Below are 25,515 nucleotides of genomic sequence, written 5' to 3'. Positions count from 1 at the left end.
CAGCAGTCTCTGAAATACCATGCATCTTGTTTTTCAGGCTTCTGCTCATTCTAATAGAAGCAGTGCAAGAATCTCTTTCACCTGTGCCAGTGGCTACTGTCAATCTATTGGTCTTTGTCTCCCCCCAAGCTAGCAGTTTTCCGACCCACCTAACACTGCCTCGATAGCATCAGCAAATATTCTTGCACCCTTTCTATTTAAGTGTATCCCATCCCTGTAGAAGCAATCTCTCCTGTTAACAAGTACAGTCCAGGCTGAAAAAAATTCTACCCCTTGAGCCTTGCACAATCTTTCCAGGGCCGAATTGATCGACAAGGCTCTCATCATATACTCCCTCCTATCGTGTCTGGGCAGAATTGCAGACACTTTCAAATTCAACCCTAATTCTCGGCTTTTGTTCAACAGTGACCTGTACTTGTTAAGTAATTCTGCCGGTCTCCTACTCTTAATATTATTAGTACCAACGTGTACAACTATATCACCTTTTGTGCCCTTAAAAGATGATATTCGCTCTACAACGTCATCAACCTTTGCCCCTGGCAGACATACCCTGGTCCTGTTCCACCTATCTCTTTTACAAAGCATGTTCCCCGTTTCCCTGACAATAGAGTCACCAACAACTACTAGTTCCTTCGGGACCAGCGCATTCTGCCTTAGGGGTTGTCTCTGTGTCACGCGATGCCCAAGTGCAAGCTCTGGCGTTGATGTGGGCAGCTGAGAGCGTGATGGGCCCCTCAATTTAGTTTCTTCGAGGGCATCCACCCTGTCCTTCAAGCTCTCATATAGGCCCACAAGAATGCCGAGTTGTTGCCTGATATCGATACACTCCTTGCATCGCGCACACACAAAGACATCCCCCTTGGCAGTATCATGTCCCGTACCCGATTGCTCTGCAAACATCAAGCAAACAGTGCATTTTATAAGGCTGTGAGTCAGAGGACAACTGCCCCCCTCAGTTCTGCTCTGAGCCACAGCACTTCCATTAGCTTGAGCCTTTTGCTTTGCTGCTCTGGTCTGAGTCATGATTCTATTAATTTATTATGTTATGTTATTAATTATATTACGTTTGTAATCTAAGTCGTTATATGTATTTATTTAAACGTACAATTTAACTGCTAACGAAGTTCAACTAACGCTATCTAGTACGGTATATAACCTACGGTATATCTAGTACGGTATCACAATGGCGGGAAAGTTACTAACGGTAACGGTAGTTACGAACACATGGAAACCCTTACCGATATTTTTACAAGGCCGAGTAAAGAATAAATACACCAAATTAATCAAAAAGACACAAAATAATGTTATACTACTAAATTTAAATCAAAAGTTTTAGAAAAACAATAATTTCAAATCAATAAATATGAAAAATCCACTTAGCGGCTTTGAACACGACCGTCACTAGTAGCCTCGTCAGCAAGTAATGATGTACTTGCTTAACTTTTAGCCCAATAAACAAAACCAACCAAAAGTTAATAAGTTTAAAAATTGTATTTCAAACAGTAATGATATCTTTGTACAGAATCCATCCAGTTATCTATCTAAATCTTAAAACTGAGACATGATAGGAAATTTTTATGATTGATTTTAAATTCTATATATAAAATCTGACCAAAAACAACCACTGATTTGCAGGAGGTAAAAATCATGTTGGGTAGTGTTAAGTGTATAAAAAGAAATCAATAAGAAAAATATAATAGGGGAAACTCACTGTGACTTGCTTTCTCCATTAACATATGCAGCATTGGCCTAACTACTGATACGTCCAAGCTTAACTTTTCCTGAAACTGAAAAAAATAGATGATTATTGAAATCATCTTGCTTGCCATATTACAGAAAATTCATTACTTGTTAAAAAAAGAAAACTTCACTGGTTAAATGCTGACATTAGAAAAATAATTCAGACAATGAAAGATGAGACAGATAATATATATATATACACTGGTGTTCAAAGAAAGTGCATCACCTAGGAATTTCACATTTCTAACTCTTTTTCACGATCATATGTTTACATTAATGACTAGCATCACAAATAGAAATATAAACAAAAGATATTTATTAATAGTTAAGGCAAAGCTAAGTTATATTTGATAGGTGCTCTAAAAATATTCCAAAATGAGCATTTGCAACCTTTATACAACGGTTTTGGTAAACATGACAATTATGGCTGAAATGTTATCAAAAGCCCTTAATTTTCTTCAGTTTATCATTTTAAATGGAAAACAAAATGAAAAGTTCACCAGGTGCAAACTAATATTTAGTTGAACCACCTCTGGCCCTGATGACAGCAGTACACCATTGAGGCATTGACAAGATCAATTTCTGAAGATAATCAACTGATAATTCATGGTTCCAAACACGAATTATGGCTTCCTACAATTCACGAAGGGTCTTTGGTTTCTTTCTGGCAACCGCAGATTCCACACAATACCAACAATTCTCTATAGGATTCAGGTCCAGGCTGTTTTCTGGCCAGCTAAGAGTTGTAATGGACCATTCTTCCAACCAGTTTTTCACCTGTAACAAATGTAGATACAGAAATGAAGCTAAAGTAACAGAATACAGAAAAGAAGCTAAAGTAACCTACAGAAGTGCCTACTTACACTTTTCGCCCGATGACAAGGAGCAGAGTTGTCCTGAAAGATGCAGTTACTTGGCAGGTTGAAATGGTCTCTAAAGTTTGGCAGCAATTTGCCTTCCAATATAGCCAGGTATCCATTGGCATTATTGGAACGTTTTATAAACTGCAGGTGACCTACTCCATGATACGAAATACACCCCCATATCATTTGGCTGGTAGGGAATTTCACTGTAGACATCATACAGTCTGGATGGTATTCTTCACCATGTCTACGGTGAATTGTTTGTCTCCCATCAGAGCCATGCAGATTGAATTTCTTCTCGTCCGAGAAAATAACTGACTTCCACTGCTTTGGGAGAACATTTGACATGCACCTTATACCAAATTAATCGGGCCTTTTTCATTTTGTGTGAGGAGGGGTTTCTTCTTAGGACGATGGGCTACAAGTCCATTTTTGAAGAGGTGTCTTCTGACTGTTACTGCACTTGCTACCACTCCTGTATGTTCTTCCCATTGAAAGCATAAGTGCTTCAAAACGCAGTCCTGTTTTGGCGTAGAGACTCGTTTGAGTCGTGTTCCTTTTTTCCTATCAGCAGAACCAGTATTCTTGAGTTTGGAAAGAAATCTACTCACTGTCAACTGATTACAAGACACTCTATAAGCAATATGACAAGAAGAACATCCTTCCTCACGTAAAGCAACAATAGCACTCTTTCTTCATGGCGTCAACTGCACGTAACTCACCATCCTGACAAAAGCAAGAAATGACCGCAACTCTAGCAGAGTGTGCTTATATAGTTGAAAGTAACAGCTGATGCAATATTATGTCATCACCTATGCGTGCCAATCTTATGCGATGCAATCTGTAAGAAATGTTGCCATATACTTACGTTATTCGGATGACAATTACAATTTTAAGGGGTGAAACAATTTCTTTGAACACCAGTGTATGTATATTAAGTGAAGGGGAAAAAAAATGGGAATTAAACAAAACAAAGGTCTATTCTAACCATCTTCATTTAATTGTTAACCATTTTCTAGTATAACAAATTACAAGTCACTAAGGCTAAGATTTACCAATGCGAGGGCTAGTACAACTTATTCATATTTTATATATAGCAAACTTAGCAGCTACATAAGTGATCCAATAGAAAAAACGTCTCATTTCCAAAATATAATGGAATATCCCAACTGTCATCTCAGGGCCAGACTAAGGTATTCTTGCACCCCAAGCAGAAAGATTATTTCAGTGCCCCTTTGCATATCCTAGAAATCTGCGTAGGGTTTTGTAAAAATATCCTTTCCTCTTTCTTCAGCTTCTGCCGCCCCTATAAGAATGGCACCCCAGGCAGCTGCCCTGTTATCCCATGCCTTAATCTGGTACTGTGTCATCCTAACCCAAATAATTTGTTATACTAAGTGGGTGTACAGTCATACAACAGCACAAATCACTGCTTCTGCCATTCAAGTCTTCCTTCGGCCATTCATTATTTTCCCTCTATGCTACCCTTTTTCTTCTTTAAGGTTTTATTTTATGCAGTTATTGTATTATATTTATTATTCCACAACTATTAATAGCACTTACAAGTAAGCAGGAAGATTACAATAGTAATCTTGTCCTAGCCAGAGTAAGTTCTCTTTCCTATCATGTCTGCATGACATGCCATTAGTCTTTTTACTTCAAATATCTGTTCAGCTAATCCGTTCCTCTCATTCTTTCTATATGTGCATACCAATCTAATTACCAACCAACCTAATAAAAACTAATTAGTTACTCCAATTAGTTTTTATTCCCTCATTTGTATGGTCTTGCCAGTATTTCCATCTGTTAGTTACATTTATTTTTTCTTGAAACTTTAATTTCTGACAATTTTGACCAATTCCTGTATTTCTTATGCAGTTTTCAACTCTACAGGCTAAGGCACATTTAAAAAATTGTGATAATAACAATTAATTTTGTCTTTTGGCTAAACTTTCATTTACAACAAAATCGATTTGTTTAACTAGCTTCTTACATTTCCTGCTTTATTTATTCCATTGTTTATTTCCATGTCTAATCTTCTAACTTAACTGGAATACACAAAATATACAAAATTATACACAATTTTTGGATATTTAGTCTACACACCAATTTTTTTAATTGTCTCTACTAATATTAAGGTTTGTTTTTTTATAATTAATTTCATGTCTAACTGTCTACAATCGTCATCTAGTTAAATCTGTAATTCTTGAAGAACCTGCAAAGTACTATTTAACGGCACAATTTCATCTGCATTTAATGATGATCCAATTTTCACACCTTCCACACTGAACTTTGTCAGTAATTTTCATTCTTTTATTAAATGGTCCATGAAAATTATAAGAAGTGGCATTAACATGTAGCTCTACCCCGTTCCAAGTTTAAGAACCATTTTTTATTCTTTTATCTGCAATCCTCAATAGAGATTTCCCATTTTCATAAACTTCAAACATGTTATACTGGAGAAGACAAGGTGCAGACATTGTATCAGGACTCCAGTCATTTCCCCACAAGCCTGGCAGAGATGTAGTTGGGGGGGGGGGAATTCTTCTGGTTAGATAACTTCGCACTCTTCAGTTATTCAGTTATCCTTGAAATGGTTCAAAGATGGGCAACATGCCTGGAGATTGGCTAAAGGGTGCCCATATGAGAAAAGACTTTGAATATGTGACAACTTGGTTACCATAAAAATATTTCTCAGGAACCAGGTATTTTAGAGGAGATCTGACTGACGTTCATAAATTTTTCTTTCCTTAACCAAGAAGTTCTTAATTATTTGAATGAATTGTCTCCATGAGTAGTTGAGGCTGATGGCTTGGTTAAATTCAAAAGCCTGCTGGATGGCCTTTGAATTTTTGGCTCACAAAAATCAAAACACATTGTTACCTGTACTGCTATTTTTGAATAATTATTAGATAGACAACTGGGATGTGATCATGCAGTCACCCAATTATGTAACAAGCACACACACACGATAATTTTTAGAAGTAGTTTATTCAGTTAGCATATCTTCTGTAGTGAATGAAACAAAACACGAGTTACTTAACAATGTCATTTTGTATATATATCTTCACGTTTGTTTTATTAATAAAATATTATTTTTAATATTTCTCAAATAAAACACAAACCTAGCTCATTTCAATGACTATGATAATCTAAGAATTTACCTATTACAAAGCTTTTCATAGTTCAAATATTAGAAAAATTGAGTATTATAAACTTACATTTAAAAAAAGCAATAAATATGGAAATCATACCTTTTTTTCCTTTAATAATATTGAGAAAACAGAAAATACTTTTTCTGCCAAGACATTTTGATGTTTGTGGTGCAATCCAAATTCTGCTGCAGCAATTAATGGACTGATACAATGAAGTGCTCTTGTGAGTGGAGGTCCTGATTTCAAGTATATCATTACTAGATCTAAGCACCTAGGATAAATATCAAAAGAAATGGAATAAGTAACCTTCTTCACCTTTTTTACACTAATATTATTCAAAGTTATTAAAAATGATGGAACATGAATTGTAGATACTTATTTACAAATAAATATGATTCTTTATAACACGTACAAAAAAAAAAAAAAAAACTTTAATGTAGAGAGACGAAAAGTTTCTATATATAATTTGACTGAATATAAATTAATTCCTTAGAACTTTTGTTAGAAATTCAATGGGGCAAACAACAGAGATCTCTCGTTTGTGCTATAATGCTATTATAGGTATATAAACCTATTAATAACAAAAAAATAAGTTTCTTCTGGTTATTCTCCATCATTAGTACAAGTTGTCTTGGTGCTGCACAAAGAATACAAATTCGTTCCCTTCCCTTTCAAGTGTTCCATTAACCTTTATTCTATAATAAGGTAAAACCACTTTTAAAGCTGTGTGATGCATGTCTGATCCAGGGTTCGAGCCCATGACCACCAAATACGGAGGATGTGAAAAGGTCAGGGGAATGACCACCAAATACGGAGGATGTGAAAAGGTCAGGGGAATGACCACCGCATATCCCCAGAGCAATATGGCCTTAGTTGCTAATGCTCCTAAAAACCAAAATAACAACAACAACAAGCATGTCTAATACTTTAGGTGACCATTTAAAGTAAAGGGTTGGATTATTTAGAATATGTGGCAAGGGAGATAACATCGTGGTGCATTAGAATATCATGATCATAAACTGTGTATATTACATGGCTAGTTTGCCTGTTTTGCAAAATAAAAAAAGTTTCCAGAATCAAAACTGTGCAAACCTTGCCAGATGACACAGACTAACTTGGCCACAGCATGAAAAAGCTCTTACCTCTTTTCCATCATGATGCGAACTGAATCTAGTTGTCTAAAAACAGAATTTGTAATTAGTGCTATCTGCAATGGTTTAAGGAAAAGGAATCCTGTAATTATGTGTGAAATAGAGAACTGTTTTAATGTCTAGTAAATTGTTATGATATAGTATATTCAAAAAATTAAAATGAACAGAAAATTTTTGTAAATAACTATAATGTAGTATACTTAAAAAGTTAAGAATATGATTATATATATATATATATATATATAAAAGACATAAAAAAGGCTTAGTTGCTTGTTTATAATTGTATAGCAGTAGCATATCCCTCAATTATCACATCCTAACTCAAATTTTCTAGCTGCACTAACACAAGAAAACAGACATTGGAAATAGAAAACTGAAGACAATTTTAGTTTGTTAAAACTCAATTTTATTGAGTGAGAAAAACTTATGTGAATGTTGTGAACTGATAAAAAAAATTCTTTAAAAATGTGAAGTATTATTATAAAAATTATATGAAATAATTAGTAATTTAACTAACAAGAAGAAATAATAATGAAGATATGATTAACTTATTTTGTAAATCCAAATTTAAAAAAAAAAAGTGATTTGTGGGCTTTTTACTTGATAAGAAGACAAGAGACAGGTTTGTACCTTCTTGATACTAAAATGATATAAAATGTCCCCTGATGCAAAAAGGATACCATTCCACATTAACTAAAAGCTTACAATGGAGAGGTATCCTTTTTGAGATAAGAGATAAGGTATCCTTTTCTGGCTCTGGGGTAAGGATACTGTACTTCAGAACCACAGCCAATGCTTTCATAGCAGAATAAGATAATAAATTAGACATATTGCCTTACCATTAATATCCAGACACCCCTCTTTGGCAGTTGGTCACACTTTATCCAAGCACCACATGTCAAACAACTAAAAATATGCTTGTAGCACTCTGAGGAGGCAGCAGTATGATTGTGAATGTAAGATGCCATGATCTATTATCATTCCAGTGTGGAATGATAATAGGGTGCACATAAGCAATTGGTCTGTATGTGATATTTAAATGGCACTGAAGATCCCAAGGGTGGTGACTAGTGATGTGATCTACAAATGGAAGTGGGCTGGTACTGAAACTATCACAAAAAACATCCAGAAAACCTCCAAAGCTGACAGAATATGACAGGAGAGCTCTGCAAAGAATTGTCTACTCAAAATGCAAGTTGATGTTGTCATAGCAAGGCATCAGTGAGACGATTAGGACACATGTTAGTACCAATACAGTGCACAGGATACTGCATAATATGAGTTACTATGGTCATATAACTGTCCACAAGCCACCAATTATCTGACTAATCCCAGATGCCATCTAGCTTGGGGTAAGGGCCACAATTCTTGAACCATAGACTAATGGAAAGCTTTGCTTTAGAGCGATGAATCATGGTACGTGGTTTACTAATCTTATGGTTGCATCAGGGTGTGGCTGATATGTAAAGAAAGAAGAACACTATCTGCTGGACTGTATCCTCTAGTTTGGTGGTGGCAGCATGATGGTCTGGGATTGTTTTTCATAGTTTAGCCTGGGACCATTGGTTGTTTTGTAAAAGCCATGAATTCTGAGCTCTATTTAGATATTCTGGACAATAATGCATTATGTACTTTGTGGCAGCATGTCAGGAAAGGCCCATAATTATATCAGCAGTCCATGTCATACTGTTCATGCTGCAGCAGTCTGATTTGAGGACATGGGTGTCAAAAAGTTGGAATGGACAGCCCAGAGCCCTGACTTCAATCCTATAGAAAAGCTCTGGGATGAATTTGATTGTTGGATGTGTGTGAAGAAAGACTGCCCAAAAAACATGGCTGAACTGGTTGCTTCTTTGAAGACTGAACAACGGAAAAATATGAGGGAACATTTACAAAAAAAAAAAAAAAAAACTGGCGAAATGATGAAATAGGTAAAAAAAAAAAAAAAAATTTAATTTTTAAAAGTGAAGGAGATCAAATCCAAAATATTAGAATTGAACTGAACAATGGATTTCCTTTAAAGGATGAATGAATACAGACTGAAAGTTCTGGCAGCTTAAGAGAACAAAAAATGGTCCAGAACCTGAACCTATTCTGAATAGAAGATAAAATTAGCACTAATTGTCCTTTGCAAGCAAACAAAGAATACCTAGCAAGAGGATGGGAAAAAACGGTCAGCAAGAGGATGTGAAAAAACACACACATTTGAGATGACCGTGGTTTGAGCCCATGTAACTTCTAAATATGGTATAATGATAGTAAATACTGCCAAATTTTATGAAATTAATTAATTATAAACTCCTCTGAGCTATAACGGACATATCAGCATATATACAAAACATCTTTTAGGACTGATGTAGTCTAGTGGTCAGCATGGGAGTGCAGTCGTACATGCATTTGACGACCATGGTTTACACCATGTAACCACTATATACAATTAATAATTATTCTTGTCATGTAATTATAAGGGTAAGATCATAAATGTCTCTTGGGCAAGAACATTTTTTGTAATTTAGTTAGTATCATGAGGTTTTATATATTACTAGTATAGATATCAAGATATAAAACACACTAAAAAAAAAAGTTTCTGCCTATTATAGATCTGAAATTATGAACAACCAAATTTATGTTTTTTCCACCAACAGTTGGTGATAGAGTTCTTTTCAAGTTAGGAGAAAACTCAGCAGTCTGGATTCAAGAAAAATTGAGGAAAGTAGAACAATGAGACCCTTCTCGATACAGTAGTTGCAAACACCTCCGACCTAGATGATTATACTTGGGGTACACACAATAAATTTAATAATTTTAATACGTCACTGACATTTTATTACAATAATTACAGTATAACATCATTAATTTGATACTGGATTATTCAAAATGCAATGTATTTCAAAGTAACTACCATTCTCAGACCAACAATATAGGGTTTCATATGCATTTAGCATGAATTATTTCAAATACATTAACAATGAAATTCAAAGTCTTAATTGAGGTCCATGCTTGTCTAATTCAAAAAGACAAAAAAAAAAAAAAAAAACCTATTAAATAAAGCATTATTAAAATGAAACTGAATGGATCAGTAACATAAATTTGTTGGAGTACTGCATACAGTATTGCTATACAGCAGATGGCATCTTTAAATATGGTCCCTTGAACTTCAAAATGACAAGGTTTTACTATAATCATTTTAGTAAACCTTAACTTAACAATAAAAATTCACTTTCCAAATTTTTCTTAACCATTAGCACTACTATACACAAAAACAACTGAAAAAGAATAAATAACAAATTAGTACCACCAATTTATAATTATTACACGCAGAATTATTTTTGAAATTTCTCTAATTTTAGTATAATCAAAAATTAATCATCTCTCTACTGGTCACCATTATGTATTTGAAGGGGGGGGACAAAATTGTTTAAGTGGTGTACTTTATAATTTTACTTTTTTTTTTTTTATTCTGAGACTATATTCTAGGTGGTAGATGAATCTCATCAACTGGTGCAATACCACCACTTTGCTTATTGGAGGCTTGAAGTGGTGGAACCCATGTTGAGTCTCCAGAGCTAAGTTCTCGTCAACCCTTCCCTATCTCTACCATCATGCATATGACTTACATTTCGAGGGTACAGCTCTAAAACAGTGTTCACAGGCCGGGCACTAGTTAGTACACCGGACCAAACCTACTGGTAACTCTTTAGGAGGCTTCCGGATCAGCTAGCATATAATCTTGCTACCTCTACTCTGCCAGATAGTGACTGGAGGGAGTCCGAGTAGTGTGTATGCCGGGGGCATTGTCGAGGCCACGTTATGTCAAGGATCCGGGTATATTCTTGCCATGCTGTCATATAAGAATTCAGCATTCAGCTTTTGCTTCCTTAGCCATGTTTATCTACCCAATTCTAAAACCACTCCGAGAACTCCTAACATATAACATAAAAAACTACGATGCTTTATCCATGAACCTCAAAGATCTCCATATCAAGGAGGATATGAAGTTATATTCACTGGATGTGACTTCACTATACACTAACGTAAATGTACCTTATGCCTTAGACATAATCTGGGCCTACTTAAACGATGATAACATAAAAATTAATAACACCAGACTCCCCAAAGACAATATTCAAACTAACAAAACTATTAGTAAATGCTAATTACATTCTCTTTCAAGAAAAAATATACAGACAGATTTTCGGCCTCCCAATGGGCCTAAACATCAGTGGACTCATTGCTGAACTATACTTAGACAAATTAGAAAAGATCCATCTTGATCCATTTATACCACAGATCACATATTATGGAAGATATCTGGATGACATCCTAATTATCACAGATCATTTGACCATAAACAATATTCTACAGGTTTTTAATAACATCCATCAGAGATTAAAATTTGAATTAGAAATTGAAGCAGAAACCCACTCCATAAATTTCCTTAATTTTACCATACACAGATTAGACCAAAAACTAAATTTCAGCATATATATAGAAAACCCACTAATAAGGGGATGCTTTTGCATTTCCACAGTTATCATCCCCAATTTCCTAACACCTTTAAATATTCTTCCACCCAAATTTCTCTAACCACTGAAATAAATGAATTAACTAGAAGATTCTCAAATAGGGGTTACCCGCTAACTTATATAAGCAAAGTTAAAACAATAGCCCGTGAAAAAAAATAATAATAACAACAACCTCGCAACAAACATTGCACAAAAATCCGACAAGACCAAAATACATTTCATCACCATTCCATATGTTGAGTACTGGTACAATAAACTTAACCAAATATGCAAGGGAACCGACATGAAAATCATAGCAAAACCCATGAACAAATTATACACATTCTTCAGAAATTGACCTTCAAACACCACATTCCAATCACAGCATGACCTAGTATACAGCATCCCATGCAAAAATTGCGACGTTGTTTATGTAGGATCTACCATGGGAGTGGCACAGCTTCGAGCAAAACAACACGAAGCTTCTGTGCGGGAGGGTCGTTCAAATGCATCGGAACTTTCGTTCCAAGCAATAAGTGAACGACATTCATTCAGCTTTAATGAAACAAAAATTATAAATATTCAACACAACTACCACAAACTACTTATTGCGGAATCCTTAGAGATCAAACTTCAATCAATATCCGTAGACCATTCCTATTGTCCGACGATTGGTCACTTATACGCATGTGTTTAGAACAAACACTACAACATAAGACAAAAGTTTTGGATTAATTGTGAGTTGCTCTATTCCTGTGAACATGATGCCCCGAAAAGTTCTAGTCCGACTTAAGGAATGTAGAGAATACCCCCCCCCCCATATCCATTAAACTTTTTTAGACCCCTAAATTTAACTCTAAAGTCAAGTTACAGGACCAAAAGAAATAATCGGTCCATAATTATTAAGCAGTTTAGACCTACAAAAATCTAATTTTATGTCAATCCACGTAATGGTTTCCTTGCTGCCAGAGGTATGGTGTTTGAAGACGGAAGTTTTGAGCGCTCATTGTTGAGACCGTACGGTCTGAACACTACTGTTCTGACAGTGGGGAAGAGGACCCACGTTTTGCAAAATTGATATCGCCTTCCCCAAGAATTATTAGCGAGTTGGACCAGGCGAGTTGGTTGGAAAAGAAGCTTCCTATATCTAAAATAAAAGTAATCCCTGTTTGATTCATAATCCTTACGATGTGTATGCCACATACAAAAATTTCATTACTTCATACAGCATGTCCCCCCACTTTTTTTTACTATTGAATACACCATGAATTGTCAAACTAATAGAGTAAGCTTATCTGTGAAAAGATCTAAACCTCTCAAACACTTCCTAATTCATTTCACAAATATACATGGTCTCAATTCTAATCTCAACGATGTCCATTTCCACTTGCAGTCTGCCAAATCCCATGTACTTTTTCTGACAGAATCTGTTATCGGTTGATTCAACCACTGCTCAACCATGCTCAAATTATTCACTGTTTGATTCCTTTTGCCTCAAATGTGGTACTTGTGCACATGTCCATTCTGATATTCCCTCTCAGAAGACTTGGTAATTTGGAATCTCCTTTTTTCGATCTTCTCTGGCTTAAAATCTCTCTACCTCATTCTGTAGAATTCATCTGTTGTCTCTACCATTCTCCCAACTCCACTAATCACCGGGAGCTCTTTGACTTACTCTCTTTGCAACTTGAATTTCTCCAGTCCAACTTTCCTAACAGTGAGGTAATTTTCCTTGGTGATTTTAATGTTCACAACTCCAGCTGGCTTCCGTTTTCTAGTCACACCGACCCAGCTGGTCGAGATGCTGAAGCTTTTGCAATTACTAATGACCTTGCACAGATTGTTCATTTACCTACAAAAATACCGGACAATCCTAACCATACAGCCAACACGCTTGATCTTTTTCTCACAAACAACCCTTCTAAGTGCACGGTCGAGGAGAGTGGTCCTTTAGGCACCTCAGATCACAACTTGGTGATTGTCTCTTCTCTAACGGAGTCTTTTTCTCATGGCTATTCCCAACCTCGTGTTGTTTGGCATTATAAGAATGCAAAATGGAATGCCTTCAGAGATTTCTATTCCTTGGTCGGATTACTATTTCAAAACTTCTGATGTCAACATTTGCTCAGATCATGTCAGTGAAATTATTCTTCTAAGAATGGAATCCTTTATCCCACACACCACTTGAAAATCTTGTCCTTTATCTGAACCTTGGTTTTCCAATAAACGTGCTAAGGCTGTTCAAGAGAAGAATGTTGCATATTGCAATTGGCTTGTTTCTAATTCATTTTCTGCCTACACCAAAGCTCGCAACAATTGTATGATCTTGGTAAAACAACTCCCACAATTCCGACATGCTCCATTCAATGCCTCCCGTGGTCTTCTGTCAAAAGGATGTCAGAAGGATTTTGACGAATCTCAATGCTAAGAAAGCTCCAGGTCGTGATGGTATATAAAAATTGTAAAGCAGTTAATACAAACTAGATTTTGAACAGGCTAAGAGTAGAAAACTTGCTTCTTGCCCTAATGGTAGCCAAGCATTCTGGTCTCTTGCCAAAGCTATTGGCTGCTGGCCGCAACTTTTGCCAATCTCTGCTCCCACCTCTGTCAAACCCAGATGGTTCTGTTGTTACTTCAGCCAAAGATAAAGCTGACCTGCTAGCATCCCATTTTTCTTCCAACTCATGTATTAATGATCTTGGTAAAACACCTCCCACAATTCCAACACACTCCATTCAATGTCTCCTGTGGTCTTCTGTCAAAAGGATGTCAGAAGGATTTTGATGAATCTTGATGCTAAGAAAGCTACAGGTCCTGATGGTATTTCAAAAGCTGTGCTCCTGAACTTACTCCTGTTCTTTGTCACCTTTTTTCACTTTCTTATTCCAAAGGTGTTTTTCCTTCTGCTTGGAAATTGGCTCATATCCAGCCAGTTCCTAAAAAGGGTGACAAATCACTCCCGTCCAATTATCATTCCACTGCAATTACTTCTAATCTTTATAAAGTAATGGAGAAATCAATTAACTGCCAATTCTTAAACTATCTAGAAACCTTCCATCTGATCAATGATCACCAGTATGGATTCCATCAGTGTCGATCCACTGGTGATATTCTGGCTTATGTTACCCATTTATAGACAACTTTAATGGAAAAGTTCAGCGAAACACAAGCAGTCTTGACATCTCAAAGGCTTTCGATCACGTTTGGCATAATGGTCTTCTAAACAAGCTTCCTTCTTATGGTTTGCCAACTGTTTTTTTGTAACCAGTTTTCTCTCTGATTGCTCACTAAGGGTGATGGTAGATGGCTCTGTCTTCTAACTTCTCCACTAATGTTGGTGTCCCCCAAGGTTCAGTTCTTTCCCCCCCCACTCTTTTCCTCTGGTATATTAATGACCTTCTTCCATTGAATGGAAATCCTATCCATTGTTTTGCCGATGATAGCACATTGCATTCCACTTTCCATTTTGAGAAACCTTGCCCTGCGTAATCAGCTTCAACTTTTCGAATATCCGCTACCAATTCCTTAAATGCCGATCTCCAGGTAATTCTCCAGTGGGGCAAAGACAACTTAGTTGATTTCAATCCTTCTAAAACTCAGTCTTGTCTTATATCTCCCAAAAAGGATTCTTCTGCTCCTATGCTTATCTTTGGTGACACTCCGATTTCTAGGCAAGTTGATATATCTCTTTTGGGGATTACCCTGACTTCTAATCTCTCTTGGCACAAGCACATTACAAATACTGCTTCCTCTGCATCTAAAAAACTTGGTTTTCTCTTTTGCTCTTGGCATTACTTTTCTTCCAAACAGCTGTTCATTCTGTACAAATTGCAAATCCATCCTACCATGGAATATTGTTCCCACATCTAGGGCGGTGCCCCCACAACCTCTCTCAGGCTTTCAGAAGAGGGCAGTCAGGCTAATTATTGAATCATCTCTAACAGTTAGTTATTTGGTTTTTAGGAGCATTAGCAACTAAGGCCATATTGCTCCGGGATATGCAGTGGTCATTCCCTGACCTTTCCGCATCCTCTGTATTTGGTTGTGACGGGCTCGAACCCCGGTCTAATCAAGAAGCGTATGCTATGCACTGCTGCTCCTTCCCACCTGGCTACGGAGGCGTAATCTCTAACAGTCTCTCTCTACTCACTGTCTCATAGACGTACTGTTTCTGCTGCATGCCTTTTCTACAGATAGTTCCATGGCCACTGCTCTTGTGAATTGGCTTCTATAATTTCCGCTCTCTCTTTCAAAATAGTCCGAACACGTGCCGCCGCCACTAGCCAATGTCCATTTACCGTCCAACTTCAAACTCACAGCACCAACTTTTCATCTTCCTTGTTTATTCATTCAACTGCCATTTTCTGGAACAACCTTCATATGTATTTCCTGAAAATTACAGTCTACAGAAGTTCAAGTCTAATGTCAACAAATATCTTCTCTTGTCTTCTCAACCTCCAACCCAAGAATGGTACTAAGTACTATTGGTTCGAATACCTCTCGTGTTTGGGGTTTTCATAAAAAAAATAAATATTGAATAACAAGAAAAAAGAAATCTTTAGTAAAAGTAGTCTTGTAATTAAAAAAAAAAGCTATTACCCAAGAAATTATTTAATTGGGAAATAACTGTGTGCTAGAAGTATTTTCAACACTTCTAGATGAAGGTGGAGTGAGAGAATGTGAAGGAAACCAAAATATTATATGAAAATAAACACAAGAGCAGTGTATTTTGTACATCATCACAAATTGTAATTTTCGTGGCTTTATTTCTCCAGTTAAAAAATAACCAAAAGACGGTACGGAGTGAGACGGATGACCATGGAGGAATACAATCACACTAATGTAATCAAAGTAGATGTTTTAAATTTTTTTAGTTAAAGAATTTCACCTTATTCTAAAATGAAGTAGTGTCTGTTCATCTTTGCTTGGTTTTTTCCTACTTGGTTTCATTCTGTTACGGAAAGCTTCAGTTATGGCACTATCCAACTTAAACATTTCGTTATCTGTAAGATATTTTTCAGATTCCTAAAAAAAACGGCAAAAAGAAAGAAAAAAATTAAACCACAAATGAACTTGCTAATTATTTCTATCATTATTACTACTTTCATATTTTAAACAAAAGATCAAACTTCCAAGAAAATTTTCTATGCTTACTTCACCACTAAGATCAGCAGCATCACCAAGAGCTGCCTGCACTTTTAACCGGAAATCATTATCCATATCTGGCATATCTCCCTTTCCTTCATCATCATTATCTTTATCATCTCCTTCGCTACTTCCTGACGTAAATTCCACATCTAGGAGAAACACCAATTTTAACCCAATCAGTAAACTGAATGACATTAATGTACAGCTTATCCTTCTATAACATGCAACACACATTCTGAAAAAAAAAAACAGCTTATAACAGAAATGCATGTTATAGCATACAAGTTTTCACATAATAGTCATAGATATATTCCATAAAAGGCATAAATTATCAATACTTATCCCATTTTCAAATAAATTTAAAGGTATAAATTGTCAAACTCACTCCATTTTCAAACATACTTTTATCAATATACATTATGTTATTAAAACTTAAAGGTTATTTAAATAAAAATTTCTGAAATAAATTTGTAAGTGCTCTTCAAGATTATCCAATTTTCTTTTCAAATGTGTAACTTCTTTCAATGTCTGGATCCATTTTGACCATTTTTGCCAGAACTTTTTAAAACTTCCATTTGTATTTCAGTATTCACTGCTTTCCATTTTTGTAACACTATCACTTTTTTTTTTTGTACTAATTGTTTATAGTATAAATAATAAAAATATATACATATGGGATCTGTATATAAATTTTTACACATTAAAAATATATAACAAATCAATATATGCAACATGCACTCACAAACAATCATAAACTGAAATGATGCTAGTGAGAATGTAATATGGCAACAAATGGGTTTCGTGTATGTTAAAGGCAGACAAGGTGTCAAATAAATATGTGCATAACTTGAAATGCTTATTGTAAGATAGCATGTTATAGCAGGATGAGATGTACCTTATACAGTAACTAACAATATTATTTTTCTGTGAAGTCCATCATGTAAAGATCTCCCAATATTTATGTGCCAGCTTATGGATCTATCATGCTTGGACACATTGTAGATCAATGGGTAACAGTGTTAAAGTGTGGGGAATTGGAACCATTTCATAATCACTTGACACTAATGCCACAATGTCTGCTAAAGCTGTCACTGTACATCTAGAAGTCCAACGTGTTAACTGAGTGGTTGTATTTCAATGGCCACTGAATGCATATAAGATATATTATTAAATTCAAGCTTTCTCTATCACTCACCCTCTTAATTAAATAAATTGGTTTTAAACTGGGTACAACCATCCATTACCAGAAAAGTTTATAAATTCACTGGAGCTGCTTAAGGCAGCCAATTTACCAACACCACAGTGAACAACTGGCCACACATTTTTTTGTGATTACATACAGATCAACATGCATAATAGTATTCACACACACTACTCCAAGACTATGAGTCTTGAAAAAGTTCAATGAGTCTATTCACTAACTATACCATAAGTGTAACCTGTTCAGTTTAGCCATCAATGTCAATTTAAATTCAAATTTAAGACTGCCAAGGAAAAAGCATACCACTTTCATGACTGCCAAACAAAAAGTACATACTGTAAGAGAGTCAGTGTTGTTACTATGTTAAAGTGATAAAGGAAGTAATTTTTTCTATAGAAGAAAAATATGTAAAAAATGTATTACTAACTTTCATTGTCATCATTATCTTCCATTAGTGGTCCATCTTCCTCATTTGCATTCTCAGGATTAACCACCTGTGAAATAAATTAAATATTTAAAAAATATATCAATGGAATATTAAGACTTTTGACCACTAATTTTTTATGCAATTGAAGAGAGAGAGAGAGAAAGTGAGTTGGTAATTAATTTCCTTAAATGAAAAATATAATAATCTAAAAATTACAAAGTCCATGTTTCAAGAAACTTACCCATTCTAGAAAGGCATTCAAGATACATGACAATGGGTAGGTATTCACTTGAAAACATTAAATATTCAGATATAATATTAATAAGATAATAATAAGAATGTGTTCACTTTAAAAAACTACTTTGGTGAATAAAAATGCTACTAATGAAGCTCATATGCTGAAACTATTAAAGGCAAAACTAGCAAATATAAGCATTAAGGCATTAGCAGAGGCACATTATGCAAGAAATCAAGCTTCTGCAGCATCAGCCAAAAAAAAAAAAAACCTCTCCCATTTCACCCTTCCATTCGTTCCAAATACCTGTCCAGCCCAGCCTTAAATTTATTTAGGCTATCAACTTCCACAACAAAGGATGGAAGTCTGTTCCACCAACCAACTACCCGCTGGCTAAAGGCAAACTTCTGCATATCTATCTTACATCTGTCTTCCTCAATTTGAATTTATGCCCTCTCAGGTGATTATTCTGAGCAAGAGGAAGAATCCCATGAGCATTGAGCATGCTCAAACCATTCAAGGCTTTATACACCTCAATCAGATTACCTTGCAGGTGCCTAGTCTCCAGACACTGTAATTTGCAAAACTTAAGCCTTTCTTCGTAAGAGCAACCCTTTGTTCCATTCACTAATCTTGTTGCCCTTCTCTGTACTCATTCAAACAGCTCTACATCCTTCTTAAAATGAGGCCTCCAGACCTGTATACAGTACTCAAGGCGTGGCCTGACCATTGCCTTATACAAGGGGATAATCACCACATTATCCCTGCTAGAATAATTCCTGTATATCACTGACAAGACACCATGAGCTACTCTTGCAGACCGTCTGCACTGCTCAGAAAACTTCATATCTGCCTGCATAATTACCCCCAGGTCCTTTTCGTTCTCTACCACTGTCAGTGTAGTACCAAAGAGTTGATACATTACTCTGGGGTTACTGCTTCCCATATGTAGTACTTTACATTTGTCAATGTTAAACTTCATTTGCCACCTCTCAGCCCATCTGCTCAACTTTTCTAGATTCTGTTGCAGCAGCATACTGTCAGTGTCATTAACAACCCTGCCAACCTTCGTATCGTCTGCAAACTTGGACATTAAACTTGATATACCATCATCAATATTATTTGTAAATACAGAAAACAACAATGGATCCAACACTGAACCCTGAGGAACTCCACTAATAACATTAGTCCACGATGAGCAGTGACCACTGATTACCACTCTGTCTTCTCCCACTCAGCCATCCCTTTATCCATAGCAGCAATTTACCTCCAATGCCACCCTGCTCCAATTTGTTCAGCCGTCTTCCATGTGCAAAAGTATCAAAAGCCTTTCTAAGATCCAAATATATGACATCAAAGTTATTCCCTGCATCCAGTTCCTTTGTGACCACATCATAGTATCCAATTAAATTGGTCAGGCAAGACTTTCCCTTAACAAAGCATGCTGTGTCCGAGCTATAACTGAAATCTTGTCTAGATGATTCTGCAGTGCTTCTTTTACCAGTGCCTCCATTAATTTTCCTGGAACAGAAGGTAAACTAACAGGTCTATAATTACTTGTGTTGGTTCATGTTCTTAATTGGCAAGGCAACTAAGAACATGATATATCAACATATCACTATCTGTAAAGTGAATGTATTCTAATTCAATTGAATGTAGAATGCATAGGATGAAAACATCTACAAATGAATGTAATTAATTAAAAGAAAAAAGCTTCGAGATTATCAAGAGTATTAAAAATACAAAGTAAAGCGTCACTATATTTTTGGTTGCCCTGTTTACTCATAAAAAACCTCATATTCAAATTATGTGAATAACAATAGTTTCAAAATACTTACATTAAGTATTTGTTGTAAAGATGTTTCAGTAATAAAGGGGCACAACAAGAGAAAGCCAAAGTTCACTATGTTTCGAGCGTAATTATTTCCCTCAGACAAGAGTGAAAGAAGCAAATCAGTAAGAACATCGGCCCAATGAGGTTCATTTTCTTCATCTTCTTCTGTTTTATTAGTCTTGTGTTTGGCTTTAAATGATCTCTTATAACATTCCATCAGTTCCTATAAAATATTATGTAAATTTATTAATTTATTTATTAAACACATTTAAAATTCATTTTATTAATTCAAAGTAACCTGGTATGTAGATTCATAAATGCATTAAAACTTTTACAAAAATAGTAAATCACTATATTATCTTTGTATACAAAGAAATAAAATGACTAAATTATTGTTTATTAAAATAACATTCATTACATTCTAGAGTCCTTGACTATAATGTTAGAGATACTAGGTAACAAAATGTCACTGCACTGAGATATAAGCCTCTTGGAACAGTGTGAACAAACAGTATGGAGCAAATACATTTATCTTATATAAAAGGTAGCCAACTTACAACAGGATAACAATCACATAATTTTATTTTAGTAATGGTAAAAGCCTACTAGAATTCTGCGTAAGCCATGCACTCTTAATTACACACATAGTATTTTAGCATAAAAACAGCCACAAATTTCCATCAGAGAACATAATATAAATAAGAAAACCATAATTGACTATATCATTATAGAAAAGGAATTTGAACAAGCATATAGATAATTTTAAATTGGAAGTGACCACTATATCGTACTGAAGAAATTAAAAATGACTGGTAATAACTAGATAAAAAATACTGAAATACATTAATGGCTTTAGCCTCAGGATGCGGGAGATTTAGACAACGTACAAGTTAGTGCAAACGCATCATATTAGTGCTAATTTTTGCTAATTCAGAGTTTAACTGCATACTAATATGATGCATTTGCACTAACTTGCATGTTTTCTAGATAAAAATAATAATGGCAATGTAATGCTACATTTGATTACCCTTTATTTTTTACTAAAAATAAGTTTTTCGTAACAGTATCATTACAATACTTCTCATAACATGAATTTGATCAAGTCAAAAATTTTCAAACAAATATCTAGTCTATTGACAGTTACACTAAAAGCTTTTGATTTTGGAGTCTACCGGATCCTCTACCTAACAGATGTTTTTTGAAAATAACTTAATTACATTATATTTCTTCTACATCTACTTGAAAAAATTATAAAATTTCAAGTACATATAAAAAATTTCAAGCAGAGGCCTCTGTTGGCTGCTATTACTAGGAGCACCCAAATCTAGTGCATAAAAGCTGAAAGCATTTTAAGTTTCATTACAAGTTTTTTTTTAATATGAAAAATAAACACTGGAATTACAAGTAATATTTTAGTATTACAGTGTTTATATAAGATCTGGTCTACATGAAAAAATTCAGTGTTTAATATTATCATAAAAATGATAGCACTATAAACATTTTTTTGAGTGTTTGGTAGGCCCATTTGTTGATGTCGCAAAATTGAACATGACTACTTATTGATTAAAGGTTCAACTGTTTCTGTAACATTTAATACTGTTATACAGAGTATGCAGACTGTGTCTTAAAAAATCAGCTGACAGAACTAGTCAGGGTAACCAGTTACAGCTTATTTACATTATTTCTTTATAGAAAAAGATCCTCTACTTAACACAGTCACTTAGCTCTATTTTCACAAGAATGATTAACAGCACTAAGCAGGGTGGCAATAAACTGCAAACTTTGATATCGGCATGTATATTAAAAAAAATAAAATATTTGTAATGAAATTTGTGTTTAATTTAATTAGATTATAACAGAGTCCAAATACATGATTTTTCTTGGCAATAAAACAATTTTATAAGCATAAAGAATATAATAATGTAATCATTCTTACATAAATGAGTATAATGTGATGAATGAAGATTTATGCTAGGAAGAAGAGTGAAAATTATAATAAAAACAGCATAACAAGATTTTATGATTATCTGGGAATTATTTTGGTGCACTGACTACTTAACCATGATCACAGTGAATAGAAGGCTGACAGTCCTGTTATATCACCAGCACTAGCCAGAATAAGTTTTTTTTTTCTTCCAACACTTTCTTAACAACATTATTGATCCCTTCCTGGTCTGTCTCTAGACCTGTTCCCATCCTTTCCACACGCTAATCAAACCTCAAGTTTGTTAAGCTTACCTTTGATTTGATGAGGCTACCTCAAGATATTTTACTCATTTTTTCATTTGTAATATGATCTTACAAATGGTTCCATTTATTTTTCTTAAAATTCCCACTTTTCAAGATTCACTTATTTCTCACCAAACTCTCAGCTCCATAGGTTGAACTTTTCTTAGAGTAAGATAACTTATGTATATATGCATTTTTCACAAGTGGGCACTCAGGAGTGTGTGAATAGACAACTGGGATGTGATCATGCTATCACCCAATTATGTAACACACACACACACACCACTTTTTCAAAGGCTGAAGTACATTTTAAATTATTTGCTTGTTTGTATACAAACGCCTTCAATTTTCCAGTAAGTGCTGCCATCTGTCAGCTTCATTTCCAACTAAGTGTATACACAATTTATAACAGATGGCAGGATGAAAATAACATTTAAAATCAGGAGAGGCTGCACAGCTCTCAGCCACTGTCTGATTTGGGCTTACAAAAAGCCAAAATTATCTGGAATTTATATCTAGAAGTTGATAAAGTCAATCGAAGAGAAACAATCACAAATGAGGCGGACATTCTATACAAAAATAACCCATCTTTTAATGATCATGATTTCTGTTTTACTGGCACAAAGGCAACTGAGACTATAGTAGGCCTGCCTCTCAGTTCTGCTTATTTAAATTCCAGAGAATCATGGTACTAAGAAAAAATTCCAGCATGGTACCAAAAGGGTGGGGAAACCCTGATGCTATTAAAAAGGGAGAGGAGAGGGACTTTAAAAAGCAAAATGATAAGAAGAGCACAGGTCTTTTCAATGTTATCACTATCAATTACCATATAAGGGCATGTGTGAAACAAAAACAGATTGGTCATGCAAACAGAAGAGGCTGTGCTGGGTTGGTCATCAACAGACTTAATTTTTTTCTAAATGTCAGATTCCAAAAAAATATGATGGTATCTAGAATCCAGTGTGTGTGGGTAATCTGATTTATATTTGGTTATAGATAGTGCTTCCATGTACTTTGTAGTCACTGTTTTAATTGTGACTTATGTGTAGTATAAAAATGATTTAATTGCAGCTCTCCGCAGTTTGAAATACAGGTTTGAAAATTTGCTTTTATCCAAGCAAACCCAAATTTCATATGAAATTATAATTTTACATTACTGACCACTGTTCACTGATGTTTGTTTAAACACATTATATGTACATATGTACATATAATGTGTATGAATAAAAAATACACTAAGTTTATTTTTTTTTCTCTTTTTTTTTTGTTTATCCTATTTTCACAATCATAAGTATAATGACAAGTTTACTGCTTATATAAGCAATTTTTTCTAACCAACCAGTTACAATGCAATAGTTTAAAGTTTAAACAAATTGGTTCAATGATAGAACAAAAAAAAAATGTATTTCTAAAAATTGTAGGCTGGAGGTACTTATTTTTTTAAATGGGGGGGTCTTTTCAAAAAAAAAAAGTAGAGAAACACTGATCTATAATGAAATTCCGACTTTTATAAGTAAATTTAATGCCGAGCTACTACTATTTGCCTATGATGTGAAATTCAAGGTGATCACGTTTAATGACCATTTAGTCCTGCAAAGTTCCTGTTTCAATGGCTTTGGGCAGACAACAAAACAATCTCTGGCTAAAGTGAGTTTGTGTAGAGAGAGTATCTGAAGTCACCAACCTTTTTTTTTCTTAAGTCCCATGAAGAAACTATAAAATGTATCAAAACTAATTTAGATGTTCTCATCTAGTTTCAATTCACTTCCAGGAGTCCACACTAACAAATTATCTCTAGTGCTTCAAGGATAAACAAGGTAAAACCTTTCCATCTGAAAAAGCTGTTTTCAATCTCTATAAACAGTGGATTCCCACTTTCCCCACCATTCATTTATCCTACGTACTCCTGTTCCCCACCAATCTGTGTAAATTTCTGCTTATTCATGGTACTAAGAATACTGTAAGTTCATTAACCTTTCATTTCTAGAATTATCACAATCACTAAAACAACAGTATGAGAATGACAGAGGAATTCAGATACTAACCTCTAGAGCATCCTTTGAACGAAACTGCTCGGCAAGCAATTGTAATCCTAAATAAAGAAACAAAACTTTAAAAGCACTGCCCTCGTCAATCTTCCCACTTTTCTTGCATTTAGAATCCAGTTTGTGCACAATCTTCAACATTTTATCCCATGGTTCTTTTATCTATATAAACAACAATTTTCATGCTTGTTATTAAAATGCCAAATTGCTTTTCCAAAGAAATACATTTCTATAAAACTTTTATTATTTAATAATTAGTACAAGAAAAAACTTATCAGTGTGAGATAATGAAATATGTTTTGATAATGGCTGGCTTTAAGAATATACTGACAACAAAAATTAAATTTAGTTCTTGCACTCCCCTGCACTAACTATTTCTACATGCATTGGAAGTGTCCATCCCAAATTTAATCTTTCTATTATTAATAGTTTTCTACCTATAGCAAGCTGAAGTAGGTACTTTAACTATAACTGCTTTGTATAGTTAAACTTGAATACACGGAGTATTTGAAAAGTTTATGGCCATATGCTTCAATGACTGAAAATAAAATATGCATACTAATATCAAATTAGAAACATATGAATGTAACACAATTTTTAGAGTAACATCTTAAGCAATTTTTTTGGTTTAAAAATCATGTCCACCAAAAGTAATAATTGTTAGTAAATAATGCAAGAAAGCAAACTTATACAGCAACAGCAAAGGGGGGGACACTACCCACCTCATCTGTACACCCCCCTCTAAACATTCCTTAAGTTTATTCAAACTGACCACTTCCATAACACTAGACTGAAATTTGTTCCAACAATCAATTACACTGGCTGAAAGCAAATTATCCATAAAGAAGAGAGCATGTAGTAATGAAATAACTTTTTTTTAAAGGACTGTCTGGGAACATACCTTTGAGGATATGATGGAGATATTACACAAATGATACTAGCAAGGACTAGGTTGCTGAGATGAAAAGCAGTTGTACAGTAA

The 25,515-nt window shown here is 34.8% G+C and overlaps 1 protein-coding gene across 1 annotated transcript in view; it reads right to left on the bottom strand.

Moving 5' to 3' along the window:
* The window catches only part of Mybbp1A (MYB binding protein 1a), a 122,900-nt gene that overhangs the window by 26,175 nt on the left and 71,210 nt on the right, over positions 1–25,515 (bottom strand). Inside the window, exons 16-22 of the mRNA XM_090370373.1 lie at positions 24,534–24,695; positions 20,264–20,482; positions 18,191–18,257; positions 16,569–16,711; positions 16,303–16,439; positions 5,858–6,029; positions 1,712–1,787 (exon numbers count right to left, since the gene is read on the bottom strand). Coding sequence (XP_090226499.1) covers positions 1,712–1,787; positions 5,858–6,029; positions 16,303–16,439; positions 16,569–16,711; positions 18,191–18,257; positions 20,264–20,482; positions 24,534–24,695 — 976 coding nt within the window. The remainder of the gene's footprint in view (positions 1–1,711; positions 1,788–5,857; positions 6,030–16,302; positions 16,440–16,568; positions 16,712–18,190; positions 18,258–20,263; positions 20,483–24,533; positions 24,696–25,515) is intronic.

This window comes from Mastigoproctus giganteus, chromosome 3, assembly GCF_048544385.1.
Source record: "Mastigoproctus giganteus isolate SK-2022 chromosome 3, ASM4854438v1, whole genome shotgun sequence".
Taxonomy (NCBI): domain Eukaryota; kingdom Metazoa; phylum Arthropoda; class Arachnida; order Uropygi; family Thelyphonidae; genus Mastigoproctus; species Mastigoproctus giganteus.
Note: the sequence above shows the minus strand (reverse complement) of the source record. Positions and strands in the feature narration are given on the sequence as shown.